Source organism: Macaca thibetana, chromosome 1 (assembly GCF_024542745.1).
Source record: "Macaca thibetana thibetana isolate TM-01 chromosome 1, ASM2454274v1, whole genome shotgun sequence".
NCBI classification, from domain to species: domain Eukaryota; kingdom Metazoa; phylum Chordata; class Mammalia; order Primates; family Cercopithecidae; genus Macaca; species Macaca thibetana.
Window position 1 is genome coordinate 113,430,751 of NC_065578.1, and position 14,735 is coordinate 113,445,485.

Below are 14,735 nucleotides of genomic sequence, written 5' to 3' on the forward strand. Positions count from 1 at the left end.
GAACAGCTGAGGGAACAGCGGAGCCCTGTGTGCCAAATGATCTCCGAGCCACAAGCCTGACAAAACACAGGTGGATTCCAGCCTGATGGGGTACACAGGTATTCCTCGGCCAGAACAAAGAACAAACCAGCCCTTCTGCTCTACCTCTGTTAGAAGGCAAGTGGTTATCTATGTGAAGCAAAGATGGAAAAGAAAAGCTTTGCGACGTCCTGTGCGTGTGCTGACTGCTAAACCCCAGGAACATAAAATGACAAGAGAAATGGGCAAGAGACAGAGATTTAATTGAATAAAAACTCCAGGCTGTGACAGGGGTGGGAAGACACGAAGCAGTAATTAACAACATAATATTTTAAATGACGATGCAATTAATTAACGTCCTGGGTAAGTGCAGAGGGGGAGGAGGGCATCTTTCAGCCCAGAAACACTGCTAAATAAAGGAGAAGGGAACTTTCCATATATTTTTTTAAAAACTATGTGCAAATGGCCCTTGTTATCACAACTTTATCAAAGCTCACAGCAACAACCCGAGAGGCTTCTCCGGCCAGAGAAAGCCAACAAATGGATCGACTTTGTATTTCATTTTTTTCTCCTCTGTGAGGGAAGAGATACTGGGCTAGATAATGAAGTTGGCAGATGTTCAGGTCTCATTCATGATTCAGGTTGAAGACTAGTCTACCTTGAGGGTGCTGGGGGTGAGGCTGCAGGAGCTAAAAGCCTTCCTGGGGTGGGCTCCCAGGCCTGTAGGAATTGACCCAGACTGCCAGAGCAGCAGCGGTTGCAGTTGGCCAGGGTGGTATGGGGTCTGGCTAGAATCTATTCAGAAGATGATTTTCTGAAACCATTGGGATGTTCACTCATGGGAGATAGCTGCTTGGATATAAGAGGAATGTCTCAGATGAGCCATACTATTGCAATTCACATTGATCACACTCCCTTCTCCAAGAGGTTAGAATGGGTTATCCTCACCTGCCTAAGGGTTTAATGATGACAGCTGGACGTGCATTTTGAGTTCACTTCCAGAAGGGCCTTCTCACACTAATTTCTGGACTCCTTATGACCCAGGAAACTCAGCTGTCCCTTTGTAATTGCAAGGTCTACAGCATCTGTTCACTGATGGAAACGACTATCTTGATGGGGTCAGTCTAGAGTCAGAATCACAATGAAGTTTTTCGCCTGCTAGGAATCTTGTCATGACCTTGGGTTTTTTTCTCACTCTCAAGAGAACACCCAAATGCAGGACTGCCGGACTAGGAAGGCCTGTCAATCACAAGATATCTGGGGAGAAAAGTCATCTTTACACATGAGTCCCTAGCCTAAGGTTCAGTACAGGGTGGAGTTTAGGTTTATCTACATTTACTTTTCTAAGCAGAAAACTCCTTTTGCCACAATATCCTGTTAACTCATGCCCAACCTGGTCATTTTTAGGGCTAGAAGACACTATGCAGAGTTCTATCAGCAGAGAAATCTGACAACTTGGTTTAAAGTGAGGGATGCTTTATTGGTCGCTGCTCCTCTACCATGTAACGTATATAAAGAATAAGACACGGATGTGTGAACAGATTTTCTGTTCTTGATTTTCCACTGTTAAAAGAAGGGGTTCTTCAGCAGACTTGCCTCTTGCAAGTAGTACACACAGCTCTGGAAACCGGCATTGTGCTGCCACAAGCCAAAGTAGAAACTCACCTCCACACGCTTACTGGGGTTGCACAAACTGAGATTGAGCAAATCAACCTGGTTTTAGGGGTTGGTGCGAAGAACACTATTAACTCAACAGAAATGTGCTATTACAACACAGAATCGTTCAAACCATTTTTTTTTTCCTAAATTGAGTTTGGCCTAAGGTAGAGATCTAAAGGAAACAAGAAACCCTCACAACCACTGAAACAAACAACACTGAAGTACTTAGTAATTTATAGAACTAAAGTTTAAGATGAATATTGTCCCAGAGCCAAAGGGGCTGAAATAGGCTTACGCTCACTCAGTTTCAATCAAAAAGATACTCTTCATGGAAAGATGGACTCAAACTGCTACTTGGATTTCAAAACTCCCCATCTGGAAAAGAACATTTAATCTAGGTTGTTCTTTAATCTGTTTAGGCATTTTAAACAGAGAGTTGATACCTCATGGAATTATAAAGCTATGTATAATGCAGAAATCATTCCAGAACGTATGTGTCTCTCTTACTTTACAATGAAGGTTATTTCTGAGAACAAAGATCCTGTTTTCAAACAAATATGATCATTAACTGTGGCGCATCAGAAAACATATGGCGTGTTTAGTTTCGGCGGAATCATTCCTAAAGAAAGTGACTAAGTTCCCATGAAGAATCAAGACGTTTTCAATTCATGGGGAAAACCAGCAAGGAATCCTGCACTTCAGCTGAAGGCTCACAAGCACCTCAGAGGTCTTGTGATTTCAACATGGGACTGATGGTCCCAATGTGGTTTCTGTCCCTCCAGCGAAGAGCTTCAAAGACTAGTAATTCGCCTCATAAAGGCTCTTCCATGGATTCACCTCATTCCTGCAGGGCACTGAAAATGCAACCGCAGTCCCACTGAGCGTCCTCCTTTTCCAGGGTTGTGGAGCTTGCTGGAGACACAGCATTTCAGAAACTCAATCCACCTCTTTCCAAAAAACTGTACATTGTATTTTCTAGAACCAACTTCTGGGCTTTCCACTCTTTGTCTTTTCCTACTCTTTTTTTTTTTTTTTTTCTTTTCTTAACAGTAGACCCATAAAAAGTGAAAAACCACAAAAACATCACCTTGGGAGACAGAAAAGACTAAGACAGATCTGACCACAAGACAAGTGTCTCAGCCTTGACCTACACAGGAGCAGGTAAGACTCTGGAGTGACGGACGGCTGCCACTGCTGCCGCCACTGCGACTGCACAACACTGTTTAGACGGTTGAACAAGTGCAAAGAGAACATTGCTGAGTCCCATTTGTGTTATTTGGCCGCACAACTCATGGTGTCGGAGGTGGCTTCGGAGATGGGCACGAGCTCTCACTGTCGAAGCTAGCAGCTCGGCCCTGCCACTGTAAAGAGGAGAAAAGTCTGGTTATTAATTGCTAAATAAATTTACATTTCAACTTGCAAAACTGAACTGGCCCAATGCACTGAATTCACCTTTCCCAGCTTCTCATAAGCTTTCTTGAATTTTGCTGTCAGCCATGCAAAAACATAAGGGAAACAGCTTAGAGCTTCTGGTTTGGAATACCTGATTTTCAAAAAGACCTACTGCAGAGATAATTAAAGCTTTCTTAACTGTGTGTGTGTGTGTGTGTGTGTGTGTGTTTGTGAATGAGGTGCTCTGACTGGACCATTTCTGTGCGCTTCAGCCATTTTTCACACTGAAAATCATATTATGTTAGCAGCGAAAGAGGCAGTGTGCAGAATATGTCCTTACTGCCAAGAACCGATGGTCATGCATTATTAGCAATTTGTCTGGGAGCTGATAGTACAGCTAAAAATCTGATACTGCTTTAGCTTTGAGCTGTCTCCTTTGGTCTTTATTCTTCCTATGGGCATTTGCACCTGACTTGTGGAGAGGTAGAGGCATGAGCAGACCCTTCTGGGCTTCTGTAACCCCTTTCTCCTCCCCAGCTCTCCTAGCTCAAAGACTGTCTTCTATCAGCCAGACTCTAACCCTTCTGTGAAAGGGGTCATGTAATGAGGCGTAATGGAGTGAAGGAGAGGGCTGAGGCTGGCTGGACTTGAGCCATTCGATCCTTCTTTAACCAGTCATTGTTGCAGCAGTCATAACCGCAGCAATGTTTACTGAGCAAGGATCTGACCCCATGAATATTCTGGACCTGCCTGGGGGCTGTATATTAATAACTTCAAAGTGAGTCAGTGTCCACTGCTCACCCATCCTTGGAGTGGGTTGCAGAGACCCAGTACTCTCCTGGGTGTCTGCAGGACAGAGCTCCAGAGAAGAGGTAGGTAGGTGGTCAAGATGGCCTTCCTGACCTGGAAGTGCAGCCCCCCCTTCTGCTTCTCATGAGTGTTGAGGGTCTCCACTGTGGAGTAACGGGGCTGAGCAGAAGCTGCAACTATGCATCTGTGCACACATGGAGGTTTGGGGTCAGGGGAGGATGTGATTCTCCCTCAATACAATCTTTTCTAGAAGGGCCGAGCCACCTGAGGAATAGATCACTTTCTATCCAGCATCACCTATGGAGTAGATGGGAAACCCATGAAGTTGAGGAAGGATTCAGACCTACTAAACTACCTTAATGCTTTCAGTTCTAAGGAAAGCTTCTGTTACCATTCTCTGGGCTCGGTTCTTCGTGGGCTTCTTAGGACTCCCTGTGCAGGCCAACTGAAGATCTTTATGACTAACCAAGGGCCAGACAATCAGATACTGATGATTACCATTATGTGACCTAGACCTAAGCAATCTTAGCATGTCAGCGCTGGAGGCAGGCTTGGAAGCTGATCCAGTCTAACCTTGTTCTTGCAAATAAGAAAACGAAGACAGAGAAGTCAAGACACAGCTGGCTAGGGGCAGAGCCAGGACCCGAAACCAGGTCTCCTAACACCCAACTAAGTGTTGTTTCCACTCCATCCTGCTGCTATCTCAGCATTTGGCCACACTAGGGGAAGAAGGAGACAAAAGGTAATAAGCAACCTAACGTCTTTGGGTCCACACCAGGTACTTACTCCTAACTCCAGGTGGCAGTCTCTCTGCTTGCAGCATCCACTTGAATGAAATCACAACCGAGGGTTTCCCTGGTGAAATATTTTAGATAAATAAATGCCTGGTTGTTGAGCCCACTGTGGCTTCTGACTCAAGTGTTTCTTAACCAGAAGGTGACAACAGATGATTACTAATGCTCTCATTTAACAGACCTTCATTTTAGGAGTTCTACTTTTCTGTTACAACCTTTACTGTTGGTGAAAGGTACATTATAATCACTGGCTTCTTCCCTGGGTAAGCATGCCACTTACACAACCTGACTGATAGGCCAGGTCAGAGGAGAAAACATAAAAGGGCTTCATAGAGTGTCTTTCTTCCTTTATGTAGCAGCCCAAAGAGTAGTCGCAGGGAGCATAACTGTTTATCCAGAACAAATGAAGAAGGAACACTGGCTCCCCTGCTAGTCCGAGTTTTCCTACGAAGATAAACAAAGGGAGGAGATGGGGTTCATGGACAATGGGAAGGTGAATGATTCCAGGAGGCTTACAGTGGCTCTGAAATAGCAGCATACCTGTCCCCAGCACACAGGGAGATTGTTGTTTCAGAAGGCCTGTGTTCCAGTAAGGTCTTTTTTTGCTCTGAAATGGGTCACGTTCCAATGGAGATTTAACATCTCTGGCAGATGATCTGAACCTGGCCCTCCATAATAAAATGCCTTGGTGAAGAGTGCTGGTCAGCCCTGTGTGTGGTAACAATGATGACACGTGGCTCTGGGCTGAGAGGGAAGGGGGCGGGTGCCGCAGCTGGGAAAGGCCACTTGTGATGGCTCAATGAATTTTTATTCATGAAAGAATCCCAGCAGGGAAAGACACCTTTTCAGTTAACTTGTTCCCCTCAGCCTTATTTTGAGCCCCAAACAAGTGAGCAAGTATGATGCCCTCTGTTCTCATTAATAAAAAAGAAACGATCACAGCACTTGAAAATCCCTTAAGAAAGGTGCAAGATAAATAAAGAGCGCTTTGCAGATATGATGCCATTTATCTTCCCGGCAGCTGGAGGAGATTTCTTTATGATTATACAAATGGGAGATACAAGTTTCAGGAGCAAAGCTCTTGCTCAACATCCAGAACAGGAATGAAAAGAAGGCAGGATGTGAGCTCTGAGGATGAGCGGGAGGATTGCCTCCAAGCACAATGCATCGCACCAGCGGACACGAGGTGCTTACTTAATGTCAGCCCTGTGGGGGTTTGCATGCATTTTAATAAAGATATTTCAAATGTGGGCGCTAAATGTGTCGGCAACAATTTCAAATAAATGCAAACTATTGAAATCTCAGGTTGCCGAGACGAGTGTCATTTTCAGCTTCTTGATACAGAGAATGATCAGCTGAGTAGAAAATGGTGGGATCATGCATGGGGGAGGGGGCATTCCTGGGAGCCTGGCCTGCGAGGTCAAGCAAAAAGTAAACCCAAAGCATATCAATTTATTCTCTTTTTGTTTTCCATATACTGTTACTTTCCCTTTACTGTCTCATCAAATATTCATTTTCAAGGGCTTGATTCTACTTTATCTTTCTTTTGTAGTCTGAACCAGTGAGTCGGAGTTCTCAAAGAAATAGGGACTTGGAAATCAATTATTTGGCTTAATTAGGTTGTATTCATCATGAAGGAGAGTGATTCTGGAGCCAAGTCCTAGCTCCTCCGTGGTACTCAACACCCCACCCCCAGCTGTAGCCGCTGCTCTGTCACTTTCCATTTTCCACAGGCAGGCTCAGCCTGGTAACAGGGATGGGTTATTGCAGACTCAAGATTAGAAAGGCAGTCACAGTACAAGATGGGGGCTCATGGGCCCAGCCATAGTTTAGGGTCAGAGTTTCCTAGAAAAGCAAAGATGGGAAGGGCTTATCCTCTCATTTTACCAAGGAGCCCCAAGACCAGAGTGGGGCAGTGAGTTTTCTAAGGCCCTACAGCCAACCAGAGACCTCTTAGCTCTCATTCCATGCCCTCCCACTAAGCCACCCTAAACAGTTCAGTAGACTTGTTCTATTCTTAAATATCTCCAAAGGATGATAAGCGGGGGAGGAGGAGTGGTGTGGTGGATGGGGCTGTCATGACCTCTGCCTGGGTTGAACCAGCACAGCCTTCAGTGAGGTGCTGGATGCTGTCTGCAGGTTGTCTAGCGTTCTGCCCAGCAACGCCTCCTGTATTGTGGGTTCCTCACCCACACTCTGCAGAAAGGGCTTTCTGGAAAAGAGGGGCAGGGGCTCCTCTGGGGGAGCTGAGAGCCGAGGGACTGGCCTCACTCATTAAAGGTCCACAGCTATGGGAAAATCAAGTCACCCACAAGATAGAAATATGAGGTCTCAACTGCCAGAAACTTTGCTTCTTTATACCCCTTGATGCCGCCTCAAAGGTCACAGGGCAGGAGCTGCACAGAGCACATGCCACCTGTCTGGGGAGGTGAATCAATTAGCCTGCCCCCTCACCAACCGAGGTCCCTATCACCCGTGTTTCCACAGGTCCAATCCCCTTGGCTCTCAGGCTCTCCTGAGACACCTCACCCTGCCAGAAACAGCTGGAAATGGGCTTGTCCTCCATGAGAGGGCAGGGAGCCGGTGGGTTCTCTAGGTTTGCCGACCTGACTTCTCTGCATCATAGAGTGTGGGGAGGGGATGACTCTGTTTTGAAGGTGACTCCGATTTTAAGCTGAGGGGCCATGCAGTGAAAAGGATAAAGCTTTATTTTGTATTAGTAGAATTTCCAATTTATACAGCTCTCTAGACTTGTTAGGTTTGAAGCCTGTTAAGATGACAGAATATTCACCCAGCTTTCTAGGATACAGACCAAGGCATGAGATACTGTGAGTGAGTTTTAAGCCTTGTTTGGTCACCCACACTTCCAATCCATTTGAGAAAAAGCAGGCCTGGGGACCACCAGGGTGATAGAATACAGGATCCTAAGTCAGTGGGATTCAGTGGAGGGTGGAGAAGTTTGCAGATATCACTCAAAGGGATATTTTCTTTGCAGTTGAGGGAGAAGTGACAGGGTCAAGATTATACAGTAAGTCAGGAGGGGCCAAGATTGGAGCCCAAGTCTCGGGACTCCCAGCCCAGTGCTCTCTCCATTACGTCTCTGTTAGAACCCAACGCAACCCAGCTCCACAGCTTTAGCCAGAAAGCCTGACACCTTGAGGTCATGCTCCCTTCCCCAACAAGGGCGAGAACCAACATTCATAAGAGGAGGAATCTGCTCTTTGGCATCTCCATCCAAGCAGTGAAAACTGCCAAGTGACTGCCTCGCTTGAGCCTCAGGGAACTTACTGTTCTGACAGGGGTAGAATGTCTTGCCAAGCTGTGATCTCACCCGCTTGGGGCTTTCTCCTAAAGGACCAACTTGGCCAAGGGCTTTGTGAAAGCATTTCAGGCCTGGCACAGTGCTCTGCTGGGAAGTCTTCTTCAAAGTTCTTGCTTTCCATTACGAACTCAGTGTTGCTTTCAAAATGCCCAACACCAGAGGCTTTGTGTCGGTGGCCTCCACCTTTTTCCTCTGTTTCCTTTTGGCCTATTACACGCTGGGTAAGAAGCATGTGGCCCCCATGCCCACCTTTCCACAAAAGGCTGAAGGTGTCACTGCAGCCGACTGCCATTCTCCAGCCCACACTGCCATGCAGCAAACATGCCAAGGGCCAGGCGACCTCACCCACCTCTTTGAAGGATTTCTTTACCTCCACCAAGGAGTGCCAGTGTGCGATGGGCTTCCGGGGGTATGCCAGCATCTCGTTCCAGTGGTCCCTACCCAGGCCTTCGGCATTGATCCCTACACGACAGACTCCTATGATCTCATTGTGGCCCACTCTGAGGGAGAAACAAAAGTCCCAGCATTGGCTACCAGACATGCCCTCAGACAAGGAGGTCCAGCGCGGGTGGGCGGGGGGACATGGTAGGACTCTGCCCAATGGGTCTAACTCAGAACTCTGAGCTCTGGAAACAGATGCTTGGCAGGGCTTCTGGGTGTCAGTGGCAGTGAAGCCTTTGCCTAGTCCCCTTCAGTGGACACTGGACACAGGCAGATAAGCAAAGGTTATAAACCTGTTTGGAATCTCAAGAAATGGTGGGCAGACAGCCTGAGTTTGGGAGGTGAGAGAGTCTAAGTCTCTTCACTTATTTGACCCTGCCAACACATTACAACCTCACTGAGACATCAGTATTTGCAAATAAATCGACCGTCTCTGAGCACCATTTCTCCAAAACCCCCGTGGCTGGAATGTGATTTATTCACTAGGTAAGAACATCAATTATCCCTTAGGTATGTTTGTCAATACTATGCCTGAGAACTTGGGCTAAAAGTCCTGTATTGAGGCTTTATTGCATGGTTTCTTTCTTCTTTAGCTAAAGTGACAACTGGAGAGAAGGAGTTATAGGGGCTGGAGCAGTTGAGAAATGTTTCTGAGCCAGCCTAGATGGAAAAGCAGGAGGTGTGGAAGAGAAGAAAAATATCTGAGAGAGGGGAGATCCGACTGGATGGATATGCTGGTTCCAGATGAGGGAAGGCCGTGAGAGTCCAAGGGAAAAGCCTGGATCACAGGAGCCACTGATGGTTCTTTAGAAGGGCGGGTCCAGGAAGAAAGCTGTCATTTAGGAAGATGTGTGCCTAGTATGTTGACCGAATTGGGGCAGGAATCGATGGAGGCAGGGGTCAGTTAGGAGGCTGCACAGCCATCCCAGGGTGACAGTAGTAGCAACAGCAGAAATAGAGAGGATAGAGGGGCATTTCGAAGGCCAGATAACAGGACTTGGTGCCAGATGGAAGAATGGGAATAGCAAGGGGTGAATTCAGGGAAACTGATGGATAGAGCCGCCCCTGATGGAAATAGGCCAGTTGGGAAAAGAACTTTGAACCTTTGCTAAGGGAGAATCCATGATCTTCCTCAAACTCCTGTACCCTTCTTGGGTACAGATAGAGTTGAGGCCTGAACCCCGAAGCTGAGCCCTGAATCACAAGGTCAAGGAGCTCTGTGCTGGTGCTGGAGTGGGAGTGAGGGGTGGAATCACATCCTTCTGGGACGCCCACCTACCGATCATAGTCCATGACTGAGATGAGCAGGCTGACTTGATCCATGTTTTCCGGGGGAATGTCAAAGATGATGGCCTCATTGTAGACAGGATTGAGTGTGTTTTTCTTTATGGTTGTTTTCTTCTTCTTCAGCCTCCGCCCATCACAAAGCAGGGACACTTTGACATAGGGATCTGTGCCAATGGGGACAGAGGAAAGGGAATGGAGTGTGTTAACAGATGTCTGCAAACATCATTTGCAGCAAAGGGACTGAAGCCCTAGACCTACTGCTGCTCATCAGATGGTATCAGTGGGTTGTTAAAATAATTAAACCACCTTGTATTTATGTAGCACACCTGTCTCTGAGGACACTCTGTGCTTAATAAATGCAGAGTCTTTAGCTACCTCAGTACTCTTGGGAGAGCGCCTAATGGACTTTTACTAATGGGGAAGCTGGCCCCAAATCAGACGTGGCACCTGCCGACAGGTATGCAGTTCACAGCCCTAAATCTCAGCTCGTCAATCACTGGCTGACTCAAAAGGGTGATGAGGCTGAACAATGACACTATTTCTTTTACCTATGAGGAGTGCTTTTCCTTGAGTGACTTTTTTGTTTTTTCAGAATTATAAACCAAAGGATAAAAGTTTTGGGGCAGGGTAAAAATAGGACTCAACAATGGCCAAGGAGACACAATGTGTCAGAGTGAAATGAACAGCAACAATCACGATGCTGTTCATGTCCTCCCCACCTGAGAACATAATTTTGGGTCCCATTGTCTCAATAATCTCATTTCCATTTGGCATCTAGAAGGCGGGAAGTGGCCCTGCTCTCTGCTTCCCTGGAAGCCGTTTCCTGCCCACTTCTGGGCAGTGGAGGAGGAGGGAGCTGTGGCCCGGGGAGACTCAGGGCAGCTGGTTGACATTTCCTTTCTCAGTGGGATCTTGGATTCTCTCCATCCTGCAAAGAGATGCTTTTATTGAACTTCCATGTGCCTCCCATCCTTTTGTTTTCTTTAGTTTTCTGAATGGGTATTTCATGGCCATCTTTCTACCCTGAAATTTTCTACTCACTCAAGTGAAGTGATACCTATTGTATCTCATAGCGCAGGTGTCTCGGTCACCATCATAATTGTTATTTATGCTGCACAGCTCAAGAAATGGGAGGGCAGCTCACAGGTAATAATAGTTTTCGAGACACTGATGTGCTGAGACACCTTGTTGCCCAGAAGCCAGGGCTCCTGTGAATCTGTCAGGAAGTGCCAGCCAAGCAGCTGCTTCCCAGCTCTGTGATTCATAGGCATGTGGTTCTATCTCCTGGACACTGAGCACCGATTAGGGCCCTGTACTCCCTGGCATCATTCAGATGAGGCACACATCCATGGTGGAAACGAGGAAGAACTGTGACACCTGATCAGAAACCCCAAGCCTGAAAGGCATTTCTGTAGACACCTAAATGAGCTGCCAACTAATCCATGTGGCAGCAGTAGCTATGCCTTAACTGTGGGGACATGAGGTTGGGTTGATGGGGAGACCATGAGGTGTTTAATCAACCTGCTTCTCTAACTACACATTTGAAAGGATCCTCTCTCGGGGATTTTCAGTATAAAGGAAGTAAGAGTTTTGAGAACTGGCATGAGGCTCTGCTTTCCACAGATTCCATTCTCTGTGGATATGCCCCAGGACATTATTCAGGTTCAGGTAGACAGATGGGCAGAGCTAGCCCCAAGACCTGTCTTTAACACAGCAGCTTGCAGAATCCATAAGGATGTATCTTGCCTTGCAAAGTGGCTCCAGACTTGAGGTTGCTCAGGTGCTGCCTCATTCCCTTGCTCTACCTATTTCCATACATTCCCACATCAGAGCAGATTTCCATATCGTGAGGCTTGGAAAAATAGAGGCAGAGCCACTTGTCCCATGGGCCACTGAGCAAATGCCTTAGCAAACTTCCCCAACTCTGTTCACCCCTACAAGGCATATGCATTTTTTTTAAGAGACAGGGTCTTGCTGTTTTGCCCAGTCTGGTCTTGAACTCCTGGGCTTAAGTGATTCTTCCACCTAAGCCTCCTGAGTAGCTGGGATTACAGGCATGAGCCACTGTGCCTGGCTGATAGGAAATTTATAAAATTCAGCGTACATATTTCCCTTGCAGGAACCCACACTTTCACCAGCATCCATGAAGCCAAGCAGACAGATGACCGTTCCCTAGGCTTTTCTGGGGCAAAAATCCGTGGTTTCTAGTGGAATGCTGGCCCCAGATGATCTTGGAGGTCCTTTCCTCTCTAACAGCCTATGATGCTCTATGCAGCTGAGGGAGGGGACACAAAGACCAGCAGTGTATTTCAGCCTCATTGTCATGGGAGCCATCAAAATTCAGCATTTAGAATGCACTCACCACCCCTTTGTAGCATACTGGTCCTTATTATTATTTTGTGCTATTTTTAGTGTCATGGTTCTAGCAGATAGGCTTTGAGAATTGATTCAGGGCTAGTTTAGATCATGGAGAACAAGAAGATCCTGGGTTTTAGACGTCAATGCCACACAATTCAAGAATAGGCAATTAATAAGCTCCATTCACTCCCCAGCTTAGTTCAACATCAAATAAGTCTGGGCTGAGGGCAACCTCAAACTCATCCTCAAGAACAGGAGATCTAGTTCGAGAGGCTCCTAGCCAGTACACCCCCACTGCTTCACCCTTGGACCAGGTTCCTCATGCTGTAAATTCAACCATCCATTCTTTCGATATCTATTTATTGAATGCTTACTGTGTTTTATCCACTGTTCCAGATACTTGCTTACATCAATGAACAAAATAGACAGAAACCTGTAATGAAAAGAGGACCCCTGGATCTTCAGAATCAAGCCAAGGTTTAATAACAGGTTCCAAACCCAGGTCAAAAAGAGGGGCAATTGTGAAAGGTAGGTTAGAAATTAGCATGAAAAAAATCTCACACCCCAAACTCTCTGATTCAGAGTAGCTTTTGTGATGACCTCAGCAGCTTCACCATAGGCTTTCTCTCCAGCACATCAATTTAATTACGCCAGAGAAGAGAGTGTGGGGACTTAGGCAGCAAAATCCTATTTCCCTCAGCAGCCTTGAGAGTCTTCAGTGAATTTTCTTCCCTGTTATGCACTTATTTTGGTATTAAAATGAAATCTACATTGGCTGTACTTTAGGGGAAGCTGACTTGCTGCTGCCTAAGCTTTTCCCAGGCCAGAAGAGGTCTGTTAATCTCTTCCCTACGTCCTGATGTGTGTGGGAAGCTCTGAGGGACTCAGAGCTGCAACAAACACTTGTTACTCTAGGGTTTCCTGACCACCTTATCCTGAAACTTCAGTTTTCAAGGCCTGATACCTCCTCTTCTTCCAGCTGCACCAGGTTACACCTGAGCCCAGGTGTTTCTGGCTCAGCCATCACCTCTTTCCAGCAACTGATTATACCCAAGACTCAAGCTACTCCTCTGTTATTTCCAAACTCAAATACTTTCTTCCACAACTTAGGGGTTTTCCAGCAAATAAATAAAGAATACAAAGCAAATATGAGGAAAACTCTTTAATATATTCCCAGCTAAGTTCAGAAGCAACTCCTCAGTGGTTTTACGTTGGTAATCTGAATCATCGAGAGTCTCTTGAGCAGGAGGGCAGGGGATCTAGGGAAACAAACTGAGCTTTTTTCCACATTTGCAATTCTGAGTGCAGCCCAGACTGAGAGGCTTCACCCCATTTCACTCCTCAGAGCAGTCTGAGCTGATGAGGGAAGGAGGCTCCCAAGACTCAAGTTACTCCTCTGTTGTTTCCAAACTCAAATACCTCCTTCCACAACTTGCAGAATTGTAGGGGAAGACTCAAACCTCTGACACTACGTCCATCCTGCAGGTTGCTGTGCAGCCACCCCCAAACAAGCATTTCCTCTGTCACTAGAATAGGACTATATTTCTATGTTCCTGCTGTACCTAGCAGCTTTCTTGGTGCTGAGGCTGAGGCCAGGAGGCCTGCAGTAAAGCCTCAAATACAAATGCATTTTGCTTTTCAGTGGATTTGTTTCCTTGGCTCAGTGCACAGAATTGCTGCCATAAGCCTGCACAGACCGGCAAACATTTACACGCTCAAACTTGACATAACCCTTCCGGAAGTCCTGGGGCCTCATATAAATAAGAAAACTTATCCTTAAGGTTTAAATCCTGTATATTTAATTCTTATTATCTCCCTCTTCTAAGAGAAAGAATGACAGCAATAGATGATATCTACTGAGTGCTTATACGTGTAAGACACCATTCTGAACATTTACATGAATTAACTCATTTCTCCTGAAAGCAACCCATATAAGATATTGTTATTCCCACTTTTCAGACTAGAAAACCAAAGCATTTACACAGCAAAGACGTGGCAGAACTGGAGTTCGAATCCAGGCAGTTTGCATCCAGAGCTGGTGCTTCTATTCTAAGAATGCTGATAATTCTTTCCCCTTCTCCCTGAACACCCTTCCAAATCCTAATGTCTGGGCTGCTGGCAGGCCACTCGGGTTAAGAGAAGTACCTGAATAGCCTGTGATGTCCATCGCCTTGAGGTTCCGACACTTAATCACCGTGAGGGTGAGCCTGCCTGCTGTGGGCAGGTAGCAAAGGGAGAACATGATCTCTCCCAAGTCCACGCTTTCCTGCAAAGAAGCAGACAAGAGGGCAGATGAGGGGCTTGCAGACCACGGGCCTCATGTCCTGTGCAGCATCTGTTGGGGCTCTCTGGGGTCAGGAGGAGGCTCTTGGAGACACAGTGCTCTGTTTTTAAGACTAAGGGACTGGCCTCCTTGCTGCGAGTAACCGGGTATAAAAGGCAATGGAAACAATATTGCCTCTTCAGTACAATTTGCCCCTTCCAACATTCCCTCTCAATGTCAACCACATTCTGACCCTGGTCCTTGCCATTCTGCCTTTGGCCTGGCTTGCTCTCTGTGTGCCCCTTGGCTTCAGCCTCCAACCACCAGCCCCTTTATGGCCTCTTCCTGTTCTCCTCCAGCTCACCCTTCTCAGTCACTGACCCCCTTGACT

At 46.6% G+C, this 14,735-nt stretch overlaps 1 protein-coding gene across 1 annotated transcript in view; it reads right to left on the bottom strand.

The window, feature by feature from the left end:
- Positions 1-220: 220 nt before the first annotated feature.
- Positions 221-14,735, bottom strand: part of SYT6 (synaptotagmin 6) — a 65,304-nt gene continuing 50,789 nt past the window's right edge. The window contains exons 4-7 of the mRNA XM_050778917.1: positions 14,227-14,347; positions 9,716-9,887; positions 8,345-8,495; positions 221-3,038 (exon numbers count right to left, since the gene is read on the bottom strand). Coding sequence (XP_050634874.1) covers positions 2,967-3,038; positions 8,345-8,495; positions 9,716-9,887; positions 14,227-14,347 — 516 coding nt within the window. The 3' untranslated portion in view covers positions 221-2,966. The remainder of the gene's footprint in view (positions 3,039-8,344; positions 8,496-9,715; positions 9,888-14,226; positions 14,348-14,735) is intronic.